This window comes from Bombina bombina, chromosome 6, assembly GCF_027579735.1.
Source record: "Bombina bombina isolate aBomBom1 chromosome 6, aBomBom1.pri, whole genome shotgun sequence".
In the NCBI taxonomy this organism is placed as follows: Eukaryota; Metazoa; Chordata; class Amphibia; order Anura; family Bombinatoridae; genus Bombina; species Bombina bombina.
In genome coordinates this window covers 1,052,768,293-1,052,787,735 of record NC_069504.1, presented here as the reverse complement: position 1 = coordinate 1,052,787,735, position 19,443 = coordinate 1,052,768,293, and the positions used below count along the sequence as shown (strand labels likewise).

The 19,443-nt window shown below is 40.6% G+C and overlaps 1 protein-coding gene across 1 annotated transcript in view; it reads right to left on the bottom strand.

Annotated features, from left to right (window-relative positions):
- WNT5B (Wnt family member 5B) overlaps positions 1-10,029 on the bottom strand; it is an 84,871-nt gene extending 74,842 nt beyond the window's left edge. Inside the window, exons 1-2 of the mRNA XM_053718849.1 lie at positions 9,820-10,029; positions 8,295-8,542 (exon numbers count right to left, since the gene is read on the bottom strand). Coding sequence (XP_053574824.1) covers positions 8,295-8,542; positions 9,820-9,902 — 331 coding nt within the window. The 5' untranslated portion in view covers positions 9,903-10,029. The remainder of the gene's footprint in view (positions 1-8,294; positions 8,543-9,819) is intronic.
- Positions 10,030-19,443: the final 9,414 nt, after the last annotated feature.

Genomic DNA, 19,443 nt, shown 5'->3' with positions numbered 1-19,443 from the left:
ACTTTATTGTGCAATAGTTTTTATAATAATTTGTATTAGAGAGTGTTATTATGAGTATAACTGTACTTTTTAATGTATTTTTTTTATGTGTTTTGTGCAACTTTTTTGCTTTACAAAACAGTTTACATGAGCTCTGAGGACGCGGTAATCATTCTAGCATAAATCGTGATTGCGCTCACACGTTCGTGTCTACTTTCAACTTGTAATATAAGTGCTAAACTCGAACCGTGCAAAACCCATTTTTGCTTGTGCATAACTGTTTTCGCCACTTGTAATCTGGCCCATAATGAGAACATACTGAGGTATGCTCAGAAGTGTACACAGGCACTGTATGCACAACATTGTTGCAAGTCACATGCACACTCAGTATGTTTTCATGTTGCACTCGATGATCTAAAGTTCTCCACTCTGGCAAGATGATCTAAGAAATATTTTCAGTAGTGTTAGGTCCCTCAAATAATTTTAATTTAGAAAGACTAATTTTACCTTGTTAATCTCGCTATGAAGGGTTCTTTCTATATGTGAAAAATAGGCACCTATATTACAATACAATTCTCAAAATAAGCATAATTTCACTTCATGACGTTAAGTTTTTGATCATCATACCCGAGATAAGCTCTTTCAACAAATGATACCAAGAGATAATGAAGAAGTAATCAGATGTGTTTAATTGTAAACTCTGATAAAATGTAGCCACCAATCAGGAAGCGCTACCCAGTTGCTGAACCAAAAAGGGTCCGGTTCCTAAGCTTACATTCCCGCTTTTCAAATAAAAATACCAAGAGAACGAAGACAAATTGATAATAGGAGTAAATTAGAAAGTTGCTTAAAATTGCATGCTCTGTCTGAATCATGAAATAAAAAAAATTGGGGTTTCATATCCCTTTCAAAATTAAACTTCTTAATTTAGATAGCGCCCGCAGTTTTAAGAGACTTCAATTTACTTCTATTATCAAACTATGCACAGTCATTTTATATGCACACTTTCTGAGGCACCCGCTACTACTCAGCATGTGTTCACGGTTTATACTTGTATGATTTGGTGATTGGCTGATGGCTGTCACATGATTCAGTGGGCTGGCAAATTGTAGTACAGATAAACACATAAAGCAGAGAAATGCCTTCATTTGTCACATAAAACATGATTTTCTATCGCAAAACATTATATCAATCATAAAATCAGCTAATTATTAAATATCTACATCCCTGTAACTAAACATAAGCCTGACCTCAAAATTATCAAATTAAAACAAAATGAATTTTCCTAATTTGTTGTAGCCTAGAATTAGATTATCTGTACGCAAATTACCTAATGTCCATCAAGTGTTATACTTATTTTTTTAAATCACGTCATATGTACTTTTAAATGCTCATATCATGGAAGGTAGAAAAATAAATAAAATTAAAAAATAAACAGCAATACAGGGAGATAAAATGACTTTGCTTAAAGGGACAGTCTACTCCAGAATTTGGATTGTTTAAAGGGACAGTCAACTCCAGAATTTTTGTTGTTTTAAAAGATAGATAATCCCTTTATTACCCATTTCCCAGTTTTGCATAACCAAAACAGTTATAATAATACACTTTTTACCTCTGTGATTAACTTGTATCTAAACATCTTCTGACAGCCCCCTGATCACATGACATTTTATTTATTATCTATTGACTTTTATTTTAGCCAATTAGTACAGTGTCTGCCACAACTCACGGGCGTGCTCACAATGTCATCTATAGGGTTTACCTGAACTAGCTCTCCCCTGCTGTGAAAAGCAAACACAAAAGCATGTGATTAGAGGCGGCCTTCAAGGGCTTAGCAATTATTATATGAGCCTTCCTAGCTCTAGCTTTCAACTAAAATACCAAAAGAACAAAGCAAAATTGGTGATAAAAGTAAATTGGAAAGTTGTTTAAAATTACATGCCCTATTTGAAACATGAGAGTTTTTTTTGGACTTGACTGTCCCTTTAAAAGGATAGATAGTCCTTTTTGTGATTACCTTGTATCTAAGCCTCTGCAGACTGCCCCTTTATTTTAGTTCTTTTGATAGATTTGCATTTTAGCCAATCAGTGCTGACTCCTCGGGAGTGAGCACAACCTTATCTATATGGCATACATGAACTAGCACCTTCTAGCTGTTAAAAAATGCACTGAGATAAGAGGCGGCCTTCAAGGTCTTAGAAATTAGCATATGAGCCTACCTAGGTTTAGCTTTCAACAAAGAATACCAAGAGAACAAAGTAAATTTGATGATAAAAGTAAATTGGAAAGTTGTTTCAAATTGCATGCCCTATCGGAATCATTAAAGTTTAATTGTGACTACACTGTCCCTTTAAGGGGTCAACATAGTCAGAAGGTATTTTATCTTTATTCCAAATGTCACTTATTTGTGTTTCAAGACTGCAATCAATTTTCTCTTTGTTAGATTTAAATAAAGCTTTTAAAATGTATTATAGTTTTGTTTGTTTTTCCTCTCTCACTTTTGGAAAAAAGGATGTCCTTGCACGGGATAAACTATTGTTTCTTTGCTAGGCTGTATTCTATCCATCAATTGAGCTGTAAGAGTTCTCCTAATAAGACGATGGGCAACATTCACTAAGCTGTCTCTCTGGCCTCTTCAGATCTTATGGTATTCTAGGCAGCTTGTGCACTAAAGGATGAGTAAGCTTTAGTGAATATGCTGCACAGAATAGGTATTAGAACTGGTAAAATTGGAGAGGTTGGTGGGAAATTTAGCAAAGAGAGTATTAAAGGGACATTAAACACTAAATACATGCTAGATAGAATGATGCATTCAAAGAAAAGATTAGTCCATGACTAACATGTAGATGTATTTTTTAAAGTTTCATTAGTTGTTTCAAAAATGACAAAATAAGTGTAAAGTTTTAGTGTCTATAAAACACTGGGAGCTGCCATGTTGTAACTTGTGTTACCTTCTCTGCTGTGGCCAATTAGGGACAGTTATAAATAGGTCACTAGAGTGTGCAGCCAATGGTTGTGCTGGATTTAACAGTGTTCTGCACTTCCATTTCTAACAGGAACTGAAAAGCTCACAATTTCAGAATGGAATTACAGGCAAAGAGGACAAAATAAATAATGAAAGCATATTGCAGAGCTGTTTTATTTATACAATTTATCATTTTATATTACCATCTCAAAGTGTTTAATGTCCCTTTAATGAGACAGCTTATGGCTGGTTGCACACAGTGGCGATACTATGAAGGTGCTGGGGCAGCTATGCACCTCCATATGGATACATAGCACCCCCTGCTGAGCTGCGAAGATCTTTTCCCTGTTACTGAGCAATATACAGTATATATATATATTGGGAATGTCTGACCTATACTCACTAGTAATAAAAAAAGGTTGTTAATGTAAAAGCTTACTTTAAATGATTGTCTATTTACCATAGCCAGTAGTGCTGTAAATTCTGTTACTGCTAAAAGTCCCTCTGCAGCATATGGTTGTGTAGCCTACTCAGGAAACAGACTAACTGAATACACCGTGCAAGCCAAAATGAAGATAGCTGCTGTCTTAGAACACACATAGTCAATTAGAAGATACTGACAGGTCCCTCTGAAGGGGGTAGGGGGGAATAAAATATAACGTTTATATGATAGGTAGTGCATATTGTGCGCCATATACAGAAAACAAAAGCCTTTTAAAAAGACATAAAATTGCAGAAAGAGAATGCTCTAATGTGTTAGAAAATTTTATTACTTGAACTATTGCTTTACACAACTATGGGCTAGATTATAAATTGAGCACAAAATATCCCTTCCACCAAAGTGATATTTGAGCTCAACTTCGCAATAACAGAGCATGCAAATTTGCACTGGTATTACAAGTTAGGTGCAAAGCGAACACTACCTTGAGCTTTCAGTAGCAATAACCAGCCATTTGTAATGTCTGATTATTTATTGCATGCCCATTAACAGGCAAATTTGCCCATTTATGGTCGCGTGATAAATTAGTGCTCCACTTGTAATTTAGCCCTATGTGTTTAATCCCTGCAAAGCACTTCTGAGAGCTATCTGAACACATCTGATGAGCCAATAAAAAGAGGCATAAGTGTGTAGCTACTAATCAGCACCCAGTTTCCAGGAGTGCACTGCGGCTCCTAAGCCTATCTAGGTATGCTTTTCAACAAAAGGTGCCAAGAGAGCAAAGTAAATTTAATAACTGAACCAAGAAAGTTTAATAATTTTAACTTTGTATGTCCCTTTACATTTAAAACAGCATATTATTTACCCAAGAAAAACCTCCAATATTTTGGAAAGAGATAAAGTTGACATATGTAAGCCGGATACACTGCGGATGTGTGCGTGTATCTATAGGCTTTATACAATTAAATACTATTGTTACCAAGTGCATAAGCACACAATATCCAACAGTGCTATTACCTAGTTCAGTAATTACTACCTAATAATTTCTATAATCTACTAGTACATTAAAGGGACACTGAACCCACATTTTTTTTCTTTCATGATTCAGATAGAGCATGCAATTTTAAACAACTTTCTAATTTACTCCTATTATCAATTTTTCTTAGTTTCTAGTTTTTATTTGAAAAAGAAGGCATCTAAACTATTTTTTTCGTTCAGAACCATGGAAAGCACTTGTTTATTGGTAGGTGAATTTACCCACAAATCAGCAAGAACAACACAGTGTGTTCACCAAAAATGGGCATCTAAACTTACTTTCTTGCATTTCAAATAAAGATACCAAGATAATGAAAAGAATTTGATAATAGGAGTAAATTAGAAACTTTCTTAAAATTGCATGCTCTATCTTAATCACGATAAATAACAGTATATAGCAAGCTATTGCTGAATAAAAATATATATATATATATATATATATATATTTTTTAGATTAGTACTAATAGAAATGATCAAGGATATTTAAGGGTACAACAGCACAATATATATGAATGCACTGCATAACCCTTAGTAGGTTATTCTAAACAGTAGACTCAAAGACAATTGCATGCTTATGATTATATTAAACCATACTTACTCACATTGTATTATATGAGTGTCATTATCAATCTATATTAATAAATTAGTATTGCTGCCACCCAAAGCCAATGAATTCCAGTATAGCACGATTATGTATCATATAGATAATCCAACTATGGATTAACACCTACATCCTAGGTTGGGAAGGATAAAGAATTTATAACCGTGCATCCACCTCATTGGTAGCATCCCCAAGGCAGAACATAGAGTGATCTGAGATGTCATTGCAGAAAATGCAGCATGTCTGCAGAAAGAGCAGGAACTGTTAGCACTTTTCAGCGCTGCTCCACATTAGGCTGTTCTTTTTAAACAGAGCTGTTCTCTGGCTGCATTGTATAAGTTTTCCTTAACACAGTGCATCCAGAGAAAAGTACTGTTTGAAGACAACAATCAAATATGCAGTAGTGCTGCAAAGCAGCAGTGCATTGATTGTTGTCTGGCTCTGAGATTTTTGCAAGCTTGTTCCCTAACTTTTCACAGTCTGCAAGCTGTTTTTTTCTGAATGTAAGATGTTCGTATGAGCAATGCACCTTTTTATTAATACATTTCTATGTTAGACTAAGAGAAAAGGAAACAAATTAATTCAAGAGACATTTTACAATTCCTTTTTTTGTCTGTAGCTAATATGCAATGCAATTTTCAACTACTGCACTAGATTATAAAACTTAAAATATTGCTTTATTCTCCAGTTAACCAACACATTGCAATTGATCTGGTGCTTTAGTGTAACTGACAAATTTACAATTTTATTTAATTTAAAAATGACCTGCAGAAATAATTTCACAAAGAGAATCTCATCGCAGAAAGTGAAAAAAAGTTCTGTCTCTGGCATTGTTCAATACATAGCCTGATACACTCCTCAGTGTTTTTAAAGCTGTATGTGTGTGAGTTTACTCACATTTTAAATACTTTATTAAAAGTTATATTTTAATTTTCCATACCTCCGCCGTTCCACAGTATATTTCTGCTCTTTAATTTAACAGCCTAAGAGGAATGAGAGTGCTATACATGTGTATAATATTGTCAGTCTAGTACTGATTTTCCACTTTGTTAAATCTGTACACAGCACCCCTGCCAGCCAAGAAATGTATATGCTGATCTTATAATCTAAAAGCAGAATAAAGCTATAATTTATAGGCGTTCCTTACTTTTATTATTCAGTAGTGCCATTAGTACCCCCTTTTTCTGTACCAATATTTTGGAAAGCACTGAAGACCCTGTAGCCTGTGGTGTTTGCCCTCTGGATACGTATTCCCTTTGTATTACAAGAGTATCAGCCCTAGAATGGCTATGAATATGCCTGCAGCCAATCAGGAACTGATATGGATATAATGCACAGTACAGCACATTACAGAGCAGTAAAAAACACCACGGGCATGTTTCAGATCATAACAAGAGATTTGCCTTAGGTTAGTATGTCATTTACAATGCTCTTGTTATCAGGGACTTATATGTGCCCAATACTAATCATTTCACTACAATTCCTTGCTATTAATTATCTAGAATTGTGAACTTCCTTGATGCATTAGTTTCTAACACATTTATAGACGCTCATCCCATATATCAAACCATATATTTATATCAAAGTAGCGGCACCTACTTTATTCAGTGTTTTAATCAAATGAACCATTATATGTAAAACAATGTGCAGCTCATTTGTACAATAAGCCACTACCTGTTGCTGCACATGCTTCCACTGACATAACTGGGTTTGGGACAAAATATTTTAAACCCTAAAAATAACAAATCAAAGAGAATCTTCCTAGAGATGAAAAGTAAAATTTCAGGAGACTTGCACAGCCCCCCCCCCCCCCATAACAAGAAAATCATTGACACATTTTCCTGCATTGAAGTTCTCACAAAATACAGCAATGGTCAAATTCCTGCAAAAATAAATGTGTAGCTGCAAAACCCATGAAGAAAAAGATATAAGTGCCTATACAATGTGTGATTGTGTTATGACTGTTAACCCATGGGCTGCCAGAGGGCTGAAATGCATTGGTCTGCAATGCTCTAGTGCCCTTTCTGGCAACCAGTCGGTTAAAGTATTTGTTTTTTTATTCTCACTCCTGCAGCTGACACTAATGTATGACCCCACAGCCTGAAATGTAATTCCCTGTGCTCCCTCTTCTCTAACTCAGAAAGATTTCCCATTGCCCGCAGACCCCCACTACTGAGTATACTGGAAATTAGATGGCACACATTTATTGCCACTCTAAAGAACCATCATATTGAATAGCTTTCAATAACCTTATTAATTTCTCAATTTCCTATAATATTGTCTTTATATTTTATACTAAGTGTCTTTCATTAAAACGTATCTTTAGTGCAGCACTGTCATTAATACAAACCTAACTGTGCACATGTTATTATCCCTCAGAAGAATGATAAGCAGTCATACAAGTATTAGTAGCCTCTAGTTTAGTACACTTTCTGCAGCTGCCTATAGTATTTCTAACAAGTTAATCACAATTATTTTATCTTTGATAGAGTTTACCATGAAAAAAGTGCAATTGACAGCTTTAGAAAGTATTAGTATATTACAGTTTCTTTGTTTTTAACGCTTGAATTCTCTTCTGGAAATTATATGCACCTAAAAACTGATCAATAAAAGGATTGTGACTTGCAGTACCATTGCCATAATACTTGATGCCTAAAAAAGAAAAGCACACTCTTGGAGAAATACAGTACTTATGTTCCCTAAAATGCCAATTTTATTATTAATGTTTTGCCATATATTATTTCCTGCTAATTACCGATGCAAGTAATAAATAAGGTTGTAATGCACAAAACAGAAAATTTTATTCAACACACAATGTGACAATAAATAAATTCTTGAATAGTTCATATCTGTGAGAAAATATGTTTCTTTTCTGCCTCTAGTATATTGCACCTTTAACAATTTAGCTGCCAGCGAAGCTGTAAGGGCAGACAAGGGGTTAATGTTATCAAACACAATTAAGCTGTTGAGTGTGAGCAGGCATTATTCTGAACTGCTACAGCATGCAGTGTTTAAATACTAGCCAAATGTTTGAAAGACTGACAGTAAAGTAAACCATTGGCACTAGATTTAACTATCATATTTACCCAGCTGCCTGCTTGCACACTGTCCCTGCTATGTAACATAACTAAGTGTAACAGACCCTTATAAAGCAATGTTAATGTCCAGCTAAAGCTACTGTTCATAAGTAATGTTAGCACAGCTACCCCTGATAAGTACCATCTTTACCATCAATTAACAAAAATCACTGGCCCCCAAAAGAACCTGCACCTTACCTATTTGCATGACTCTGCCAAACACGGAGTTATTATCCACAGTGCTGCAGTTCCACCGCCTCTGTTTGAATTGATGCTGGCACTCCTTGATGCCTGTCTTAGCACCGTCTCCAATGTATACCATATGATCCTGGTACAGTTGGCACAGCTTCCTCTGCCCAGGGGAAAGTCCAGTCAGCTGGCTGCACAGGGGTTGAGCTCCGATTATGTACATTTCTGGTCTTTGCACAGGGTTCAGTGCTAATGACCTACAGAGACAGAAATGCATCAAACTTCTTGTACAAATAAACAAAGCATTTGTGATACTCAGTCTCTAACCAATTATTCTACTACTGATAGGGGGAAGTAATCTATGCAGATTTTTTTAATGTGAATTACAGTTTTTTTTATGCTTCACTTACTGGGAGGGAGCAATATTCCAGAGCTTAGAACATATAAAACATTTGGCTCACTTGCTGTATTATTCTACACATCTTGATACATTCACCATCTTACAATGCATAAATAAATATGTACCCCATAGTTTTGCTTTCACCTTTACCAATTAGTTGGCATACACCGGAGTAATATAGCTAACAATTTTGCCAAGGATCACCCATTCATTTCCACTTCATTGCATAGCTGATGTTTCAGTAAACAAGTGAAGAGTGATTTTTTAAAACAGCTGATAATAAAAGTGGACAATGAGGAGTGGGGCTAGTGGCCACTAGCAATGAATGGGTCAGTACATGCAAATCTATTCCTGTAATCAACAGCAGCAAAGCACTGCATATTTGATGACCTTCTGCCATATCTTTATCAGTAACCTCCAAGCAAATTCCTTCATTGTCCTAGGGGCAAATGAACTGGCAGGGCAATCAAATCTCACTAACTGGGGAAGCAAGTTATTATGGGGGACACATTCATACTTAGCACCCCTCTCTCAGGGCACTTGGCAATCTAGTGGGCATAAAAAGTGGTACATGAGTAGGTGACATTTTAGCACCCTCTATTGCTGTTTGTATTAATCCCCTATCCATTCACATTATGACAGCCTGCCCCTCTCACCCCCTATCAGCCCCTTAGGTGGGCTAAAGTATTTATGTCAAATTACATGAGGTATCAAGACCTTACTCTGTATCTACAACAAAAGGTATAAAAAACAATGTTATCTCTCGGAGGAACAGGGACTGAATCCCCCAGAAATACTGCCCAGTAAAAAGGGGTTTGTCCTATCTCTCGACTGTATCACTTGTATAAAACTACAACTTTTTATTATTAGATTTAATAATTGATTTCAGAAAAGTGTTTTTTGGGGGATTTTTTCTCAGAAGAATATAAGAATTTTCATCACCCTATCCGTACCCCCTTGGCTAAAGAGATGAATAAAGTACAAGCACAGTGAGTTACTATATTGTACTATTTCGTACGCTATTAAAGCTCCATCCTGGTATCATTTACTGCTTTTTATTGTGTGCCCGTTTCATTTACTGTACCCCGGGTCATATTACTTAAACACATTGTGTACATCTCACAAGTTACTTACCACCATGAGTTGGCTCCTGCCAGGGGTTGGCTCCAGCAGGACAGGAGAGCTGTGACCAGCAGCAGCCGCGGAATCCCCCTCATGCTGACCCCCGGCCAGCTCGGCTCCGTTGCTCTCCAGCAGCAGCACAAGGGTCCCTGGGAGACAAGCAAACAGTGAGCGATTGGGAGATGGGAAGAGAAGGTGAGCAGGGCGCCAGGGTGAGTGCGGGTCTGGGACTCCCAGGGGAGTGGGCTGCTCTCTGCCTCCCTCTGGCGGACAGCCCCCTGCAGCTCACCCTCCTCCTCACCTCTCATTAGCATTTTATTACCTGTTGAATAGAGCTGGAAGAGAGCTCTACACTAACTTCAGTACGGGTGCAGTAACAAGTGTATAAGCATGTGAGACCTACCTAGCTAGCGATAACACAAGAGACAACGAACATTATGCAAGTTTATAATCGTGTGAGCTACAGACAAAACTGAGTGATGCACAGAGAGAGACAACCGTGTGATCATGCAGAGAGAGAAAGAGTTCAGCATCTGGCAACTGTAAACTTTCTGGGTCACAGAGTGTCCTATACAAGTGCAGATCTGTGTGATGCCTGTAGAGCAAGTGTGTAACTGTGTGAGACAGAGACCCCAGCAAGTGTGTAACTGTGTGAGACAGAGACCCTAGCAAGTGTGTAACTGTGTGAGACAGAGACCCAAGCAAGTGTGTAACTGTGTGAGACAGAGACCCCAGCAAGTGTGTAACTGTGTGAGACAGAGACCCAAGCAGTGTGTAACTGTGTGAGACAGAGACCCAAGCAAGTGTGTAACTGTGTGAGACAGAGACCCCAGCAAGTGTGTAACTGTGTGAGACAGAGACCCTAGCAAGTGTGTAACTGTGTGAGACAGAGACCCAAGCAGTGTGTAACTGTGTGAGACAGAGACCCTAGCAAGTATGTAACTGTGTGAGACAGAGACCCTAGCAAGTATGTAACTGTGTGAGACAGAGACCCTAGCAAGTATGTAACTGTGTGAGACAGAGACCCCAGCAAGTGTGTAACTGTGTGAGACAGAGACCCCAGCAAGTGTGTAACTGTGTGAGACAGAGACCCCAGCAAGTGTGTAACTGTGTGAGACAGAGACCCCAGCAAGTGTGTAACTGTGTGAGACAGAGACCCCAGCAAGTGTGTAACTGTGTGAGACAGAGACCCTAGCAAGTGCGTAACTGTGTGAGACAGAGACCCCAGCAAGTGTGTAACTGTGTGAGACAGAGACCCTAGCAAGTGTGTAACTGTGTGAGACAGAGACCCTAGCAAGTGTGTAACTGTGTGAGACAGAGACCCTAGCAAGTGTGTAACTGTGTGAGACAGAGACCCCAGCAAGTGTGTAACTGTGTGAGACAGAGACCCCAGCAAGTGTGTAACTGTGTGAGACAGAGACCCTAGCAAGTGTGTAACTGTGTGAGACAGAGACCCCAGCAAGTGTGTAACTGTGTGAGACAGAGACCCTAGCAAGTGCGTAACTGTGTGAGACAGAGACCCTAGCAAGTATGTAACTGTGTGAGACAGAGACCCTAGCAAGTGTGTAACTGTGTGAGACAGAGACCCCAGCAAGTGTGTAACTGTGTGAGACAGAGACCCTAGCAAGTGTGTAACTGTGTGAGACAGAGACCCTAGCAAGTGTGTAACTGTGTGAGACAGAGACCCTAGCAAGTATGTAACTGTGTGAGACAGAGACCCCAGCAAGTGTGTAACTGTGTGAGACAGAGACCCTAGCAAGTATGTAACTGTGTGAGACAGAGACCCTAGCAAGTGTGTAACTGTGTGAGACAGAGACCCCAGCAAGTATGTAACTGTGTGAGACAGAGACCCCAGCAAGTGTGTAACTGTGTGAGACAGAGACCCTAGCAAGTATGTAACTGTGTGAGACAGAGACCCTAGCAAGTGTGTAACTGTGTGAGACAGAGACCCCAGCAAGTGTGTAACTGTGTGAGACAGAGATCCCAGCAAGTGTGTAACTGTGTGAGACAGAGACCCCAGCAAGTGTGTAACTGTGTGAGACAGAGACACCAGCAAGTGTGTAACTGTGTGAGACAGAGACCCTAGCAAGTATGTAACTGTGTGAGACAGAGACCCTAGCAAGTGTGTAACTGTGTGAGACAGAGACCCCAGCAAGTATGTAACTGTGTGAGACAGAGACCCCAGCAAGTGTGTAACTGTGTGAGACAGAGACCCCAGCAAGTGTGTAACTGTGTGAGACAGAGACCCTAGCAAGTGTGTAACTGTGTGAGACAGAGACCCAAGCAAGTGTGTAACTGTGTGAGACAGAGACCCCAGCAAGTGTGTAACTGTGTGAGACAGAGACCCAAGCAGTGTGTAACTGTGTGAGACAGAGACCCAAGCAAGTGTGTAACTGTGTGAGACAGAGACCCCAGCAAGTGTGTAACTGTGTGAGACAGAGACCCTAGCAAGTGTGTAACTGTGTGAGACAGAGACCCAAGCAGTGTGTAACTGTGTGAGACAGAGACCCTAGCAAGTATGTAACTGTGTGAGACAGAGACCCTAGCAAGTATGTAACTGTGTGAGACAGAGACCCTAGCAAGTATGTAACTGTGTGAGACAGAGACCCCAGCAAGTGTGTAACTGTGTGAGACAGAGACCCCAGCAAGTGTGTAACTGTGTGAGACAGAGACCCCAGCAAGTGTGTAACTGTGTGAGACAGAGACCCCAGCAAGTGTGTAACTGTGTGAGACAGAGACCCCAGCAAGTGTGTAACTGTGTGAGACAGAGACCCTAGCAAGTGCGTAACTGTGTGAGACAGAGACCCCAGCAAGTGTGTAACTGTGTGAGACAGAGACCCTAGCAAGTGTGTAACTGTGTGAGACAGAGACCCTAGCAAGTGTGTAACTGTGTGAGACACAGACCCTAGCAAGTGTGTAACTGTGTGAGACAGAGACCCCAGCAAGTGTGTAACTGTGTGAGACAGAGACCCCAGCAAGTGTGTAACTGTGTGAGACAGAGACCCTAGCAAGTGTGTAACTGTGTGAGACAGAGACCCCAGCAAGTGTGTAACTGTGTGAGACAGAGACCCTAGCAAGTGCGTAACTGTGTGAGACAGAGACCCTAGCAAGTATGTAACTGTGTGAGACAGAGACCCTAGCAAGTGTGTAACTGTGTGAGACAGAGACCCCAGCAAGTGTGTAACTGTGTGAGACAGAGACCCTAGCAAGTGTGTAACTGTGTGAGACAGAGACCCTAGCAAGTGTGTAACTGTGTGAGACAGAGACCCTAGCAAGTATGTAACTGTGTGAGACAGAGACCCCAGCAAGTGTGTAACTGTGTGAGACAGAGACCCTAGCAAGTATGTAACTGTGTGAGACAGAGACCCTAGCAAGTGTGTAACTGTGTGAGACAGAGACCCCAGCAAGTATGTAACTGTGTGAGACAGAGACCCCAGCAAGTGTGTAACTGTGTGAGACAGAGACCCTAGCAAGTATGTAACTGTGTGAGACAGAGACCCTAGCAAGTGTGTAACTGTGTGAGACAGAGACCCCAGCAAGTGTGTAACTGTGTGAGACAGAGATCCCAGCAAGTGTGTAACTGTGTGAGACAGAGACCCCAGCAAGTGTGTAACTGTGTGAGACAGAGACACCAGCAAGTGTGTAACTGTGTGAGACAGAGACCCTAGCAAGTATGTAACTGTGTGAGACAGAGACCCTAGCAAGTGTGTAACTGTGTGAGACAGAGACCCCAGCAAGTATGTAACTGTGTGAGACAGAGACCCCAGCAAGTGTGTAACTGTGTGAGACAGAGACCCCAGCAAGTGTGTAACTGTGTGAGACAGAGACACCAGCAAGTGTGTAACTGTGTGAGACAGAGACCCCAGCAAGTGTGTAACTGTGTGAGACAGAGACACCAGCAAGTGTGTAACTGTGTGAGACAGAGACCCTAGCAAGTGTGTAACTGTGTGAGACAGAGACCTCAGCAAGTGTGTAACTGTGTGAGACAGAGATCCCAGCAAGTGTGTAATTGTGTGAGACAGAGACCCAAGCAAGTGTGTAACTGTGTGAGTCTGTGAGACAGAGACCCAAGCAAGTGTGTAACTGTGTGAGACAGAGACCCCAGCAAGTGTGTAACTGTGTGAGACAGAGATCCCAGCAAGTGTGTAACTGTGTGAGACAGAGAACCCAGCAAGTGTGTAACTGTGTGAGACAGAGATCCCAGCAAGTGTGTAACTGTGTGAGACAGAGACCCAAGCAAGTGTGTAACTGTGTGAGACAGAGACCCCAGCAAGTGTGTAACTGTGTGAGACAGAGACCTCAGCAAGGTTTTTTTTCCCTGAGTCAGAGAAAGAGCCCTCACAAAAAGTGTATAACTGAGTCCTGGAGAACCCTCAGCAGGTGTATAACTGAGTGAGTCAATAAGAGCCTTCAACATATGCATAAATGAGTCAAGGAGAGCCCAGAGCAAGTGTATAACTGAATCAGAGAGAGCACTCAGCAAGTGTATAACTGTGTGAGTCAGAGAGAGCACTCAGCAAGTGTATAACTGTGTGAGTCAGAGAGAGCACTCAGCAAGTGTATAACTGTGTGAGTCAGAGAGAGCACTCAACAAGTGTAACTGTGGGAGTCAGAGAGAGCACTCAGCAAGTGTATAACTGTGTAAGTCAGAGAGAGCACTCAACAAGTGTAACTGTGTGAGTCAGAGAGAGCACTCAGCAAGTGTATAACTGTGTGAGTCAGAGAGAGCACTCAACAAGTGTAACTGTGTGAGTCAGAGAGAGCACCTAGCAAGTGTATAACTGTGTGAATCTGAGAGAGCACCTAGCAAGTGTATAACTGTGTGAGTCAGAGAGAGCACTCGGCAAGTGTATAACTGTGTGAGTCAGAGAGAGCACTCAGCAAGTGTATAACCGTGTGAGTCAGAGAGAGCACTCAACAAGTGTAACTGTGTGAGTCAGAGAGAGCACCTAGCAAGTGTATCACTGTGTGAATCAGAGAGAGCACCTAGCAAGTGTATAACTGTGTGAGTCAGAGAGAGCACTCGGCAAGTGTATAACTGTGTGAGTCAGAGAGAGCACTCAGCAAGTGTATAACTGTGTGAGTCAGAGAGAGCACTCAGCAAGTGTATAACTGTGTGAGTCAGAGAGAGCACTCAGCAAGTGTATAACTGTGTGAGTCAGAGAGAGCACTCAGCAAGTTTATAACTGTGTGAGTCAGAGAGAGCACTCAGCAAGTATATAACTCTGTGAGTCAGAGAGAGCACTCCGCAAGTGTATAACTCTGTGAGTCAGAGAGAGAACTCAGCAAGTATATAACTCTGTGAGTCAGAGAGAGCACTCAGCAAGTGTATAACTGTGTGAGTCAGAGAGAGCACTCAGCAAGTGTATAACTGTGTGAGTCAGAGAGAGCACTCAGCAAGTATATAACTGTGTGAGTCAGAGAGAGCACTCAGCAAGTATATAACTGTGTGAGTCAGAGAGAGCACTCAGCAAGTATATAATTCTGTGAGTCAGAGAGAGCACTCAGCAAGTGTATAACTGTGTGAGTCAGAGAGAGCACTCAGCAAGTGTATAACTGTGTGAGTCAGAGAGAGCACTCGGCAAGTGTATAACTGTGTGCGTCAGAGAGACCACTCAGCAAATGTATAACTGTGTGAGTCAGAGAGAGCACTCAGCAAGTGTATAACTGTGTGAGTCAGAGAGAGCACTCAGCAAGTGTATAACTGTGTGAGTCAGAGAGAGCACTCGGCAAGTGTATAACTGTGTGAGTCAGAGAGACCACTCAGCAAATGTATAACTGTGTGAGTCAGAGAGAGCACTCTGCAAGTGTATAACTGTGTGAGTCAGAGAGAGCACTCAGCAAGTGTATAACTGTGTGAGTTAGAGAGAGCACTCAGCAAGTATATAACTGTGTGAGTCAGAGAGAGCACTCAGCAAGTATATAACTCTGTGAGTCAGAGAGAGCACTCAGCAAGTATATAACTCTGTGAGTCAGAGAGAGCACTCAGCAAGTATATAACTGTGTGAGTCAGAGAGAGCACTCAGCAAGTATATAACTGTGTGAGTCAGAGAGAGCACTCAGCAAGTGTATAATTGTGTGAGTCAGAGAGAGCACTCAGCAAGTGTATAACTGTGTGAGTCAGAGAGAGCACTCAGCAAGTGTATAACTGTGTGAGTCAGAGAGAGTACTCAGCAAGTGTATAACTGTGTGAGTCAGAGAGAGCACTCAGCAAGTGTATAACTGTGTGAGTCAGAGAGAGCACCAGCAAGTGTATAACTGTGTGGATCAGAGAGAGCACTCAGCAAGTGTATAACTGTGTGAGTCAGAGAGAGCACTCAGAAAGTATATAACTGTGTGAGTCAGAGAGAGCACCAGCAAGTGTATAACTGTGTGGATCAGAGAGAGCACTCAGCAAGTGTATAACTGTGTGAGTCAGAGAGAGCACTCAGAAAGTATATAACTGTGTGAGTCAGAGAGAGCACCAGCAAGTGTATAACTGTGTGAGTCAGAGAGAGCACTCAGCAAGTGTATAACTGTGTGAGTCAGAGAGAGCACTCAGCAAGTTTATAGCTGTGTGAATCAGAGAGAGCACTCAGCAAGTTTATAGCTGTGTGAGTCAGAGAGAGCACTCAGCAAGTATATAACTCTGTGAGTCAGAGAGAGCACTCAGCAAGTGTATAACTGTGTGAGTCAGAGAGAGCACTCAGAAAGTATATAACTGTGTGAGTCAGAGAGAGCACTCAGAAAGTATATAACTGTGTGAGTCAGAGAGAGCACCAGCAAGTGTATAACTGTGTGAGTCAGAGAGAGCACTCAGCAAGTGTATAACTGTGTGAGTCAGAGAGAGCACTCAGCAAGTTTATAGCTGTGTGAATCAGAGAGAGCACTCAGCAAGTTTATAGCTGTGTGAGTCAGAGAGAGCACTCAGCAAGTATATAACTCTGTGAGTCAGAGAGAGCACTCAGCAAGTGTATAACTGTGTGAGCCAGAGAGAGAACGCAACAAGTATATAACTGTGTGAGTCAGAGAGAGCACTCAGCAAGTGTATAACTGTGTGAGTCAGAGAGAGCACTCAGCAAGTGTATAACTGTGTGAGCCAGAGAGAGAACGCAGCAAGTATATAACTGTGTGAGTCAGAGAGAGCACTCAGCAAGTGTATAACTGTGTGAGTCAGAGAGAGCACTCAGCAAGTATATAACTCTGTGAGTCAGAGAGAGCACTCAGCAAGTATATAACTGTGTGAGTCAGAGAGAGCACTCAGCAAGTGTATAACTGTGTGAGTCAGAGAGAGCACTCAGCAAGTGTATAACTGTATGAGTCAGAGAGAGCACTCAGCAAGTGTATAACTGTGTGAGTCAGAGAGAGCACTCAGCAAGTGTATAACTGAATAAAAAAGGACACAAGTTTAATCAACACATTTCAATTTAGAATTCTCTGTGTGAGAAGCATTGAGTAAATCAAATATTCTATCTGGATATAAAAATATTTTGTTAAAAAAAAAACACTCACACTTGGCTGTTAAACACTAATATGTGGCAAAAGCAAACACTTATCATTATCATAGGGCAACAACCAATGGAAAACAAATACCCACACATTATCCCTAAATTTGTATGAGATAATGTATTTAGCCCTATAACAAGTATGTATGCTCACATAGATGTCATTAAACAGCATGATAAGAGAAAGAGACTATTTGTCCTTTATATGTGGAGCAGCAGTTACTAGAAAGTGTGCTGGCAGTGGTAGTGTGAAAGCACTAAACTTTATCAGGGTAAGCGACACTCAGAGAGCTCTTCGGTTATCAGACTACTTATGCAGGACTACAGATTTATACAAGGGGTATTTACTATTAGTATAGGAGGTAGAGAGGCAGTGGCAACAGACAGTGGGGTTGTCTCTATTACTAAAGGAGGCAGAGTTATCACAACTAGAGGCACACAGGAGGGATAGTTACTATTAGTACTGGAGGCAGACTGACCAGGGCCACTAATACACATTAAGGATAGTTACTATTAGTACTGGAGGCAGACTGACCAGGGCCACTAATACACATTAAGGATAATTACTATTAGTACTGGAGGCAGACTGACCAGGGCCACTAATACACATTAAGGATAGTTACTATTAGTACTGGAGGCAGACTGACCAGGGCCACTAATACACATTAAGGATAGTTACTATTAGTATTGGAGGCAGACTGACCAGGGCCACTAATACACATTAAGGATAGTTACTATTAGTATTGGAGGCAGACTGACCAGGGCCTATTGGCCCTGGTCAGTCTGCCTCCAATACTAATACACATTAAGGATAGTTACTATTAGTACTGGAGGCAGACTGACCAGGGCCACTAATGCAAATGAGGGATAGTTACTATTAGTACTGGAGGCAGGCTGACCAGGACAACAGGCTCACAGGAGAAACATTATCTATTAGTATAGGAGGTAGTTGCCAGGACCACACCACAAACACATAGGAGGGATACTTACTTTTAGTATATAAGGCAGAGTAAACAGCACAACAGACCCATCTATCTTTAGTAGAGGCAGAAGAGTGATCAGGACCACAGACCCACAAGAGGGATAGTTTCTATTAGTAAAGGAAGCAGAGTGAGTAGGACCACATGCACACAGAATGGATAATTACTAATATTAGATAACTTCTTTAAACCAGAACTCAGACAAACAGAAGGGATAGTTAGTATTAGTAATGAGGCAGAGTAATCAGGGCCACAGATACACAGAGGGGGCAGTTACTATTAGTACATGAAGCACAGTGACATGAACCAGAGATACAGAGGAGGCAACTGTTAGTAAAGGAGGCAGAGTAACTTAGATGTAAACAGAAGAGAAAGTTACTATAGAAGGCAGAGTGACCAGGACAGTTATTACAGGAAGTAGTGACTAAGATCACATGGATACAGGAGGGATAATTACTATTAGTAAAGAGATTTGTTGGTGCTTAATAAATAAAGTAAAATAATAAAAATATATATTGTTCTATGACTACTCACAAACATTGCTTTTTACAGAGATGATCGTTACTGGTCCCACCAACATAGAAATACATTGTATTCACATCATATTTTATTTTACGTTTTCAAACACCTAAGTACAGTGATGGTAAAACGGTAGCACCAGAGATTTTGCTTCATGTATGTCCTGCTTCTAGTTTTAATGCTAGGTAGGATTGCCATCTTTACTGGAAAAAAATACCGGCCATGCTCATTAGCATACATTTGCATATACAGGGAGTGCAGAATTATTAGGCAAATGAGTATTTTGACCACATCATCCTCTTTATGCATGTTGTCTTACTCCAAGCTGTATAGGCTCGAAAGCCTACTACCAATTAAGCATATTAGGTGATGTGCATCTCTGTAATGAGAAGGGGTGTGGTCTAATGACATCAACACCCTATATCAGGTGTGCATAATTATTAGGCAACTTCCTTTCCTTTGGCAAAATGGGTCAAAAGAAGGACTTGACAGGCTCAGAAAAGTAAAAAATAGTGAGATATCTTGCAGAGGGATGCAGCACTCTTAAAATTGCAAAGCTTCTGAAGCGTGATCATCGTACAATCAAGCGTTTCATTCAAAATAGTCAACAGGGTCGCAAGAAGCGTGTGGAAAAACCAAGGCGCAAAATAACT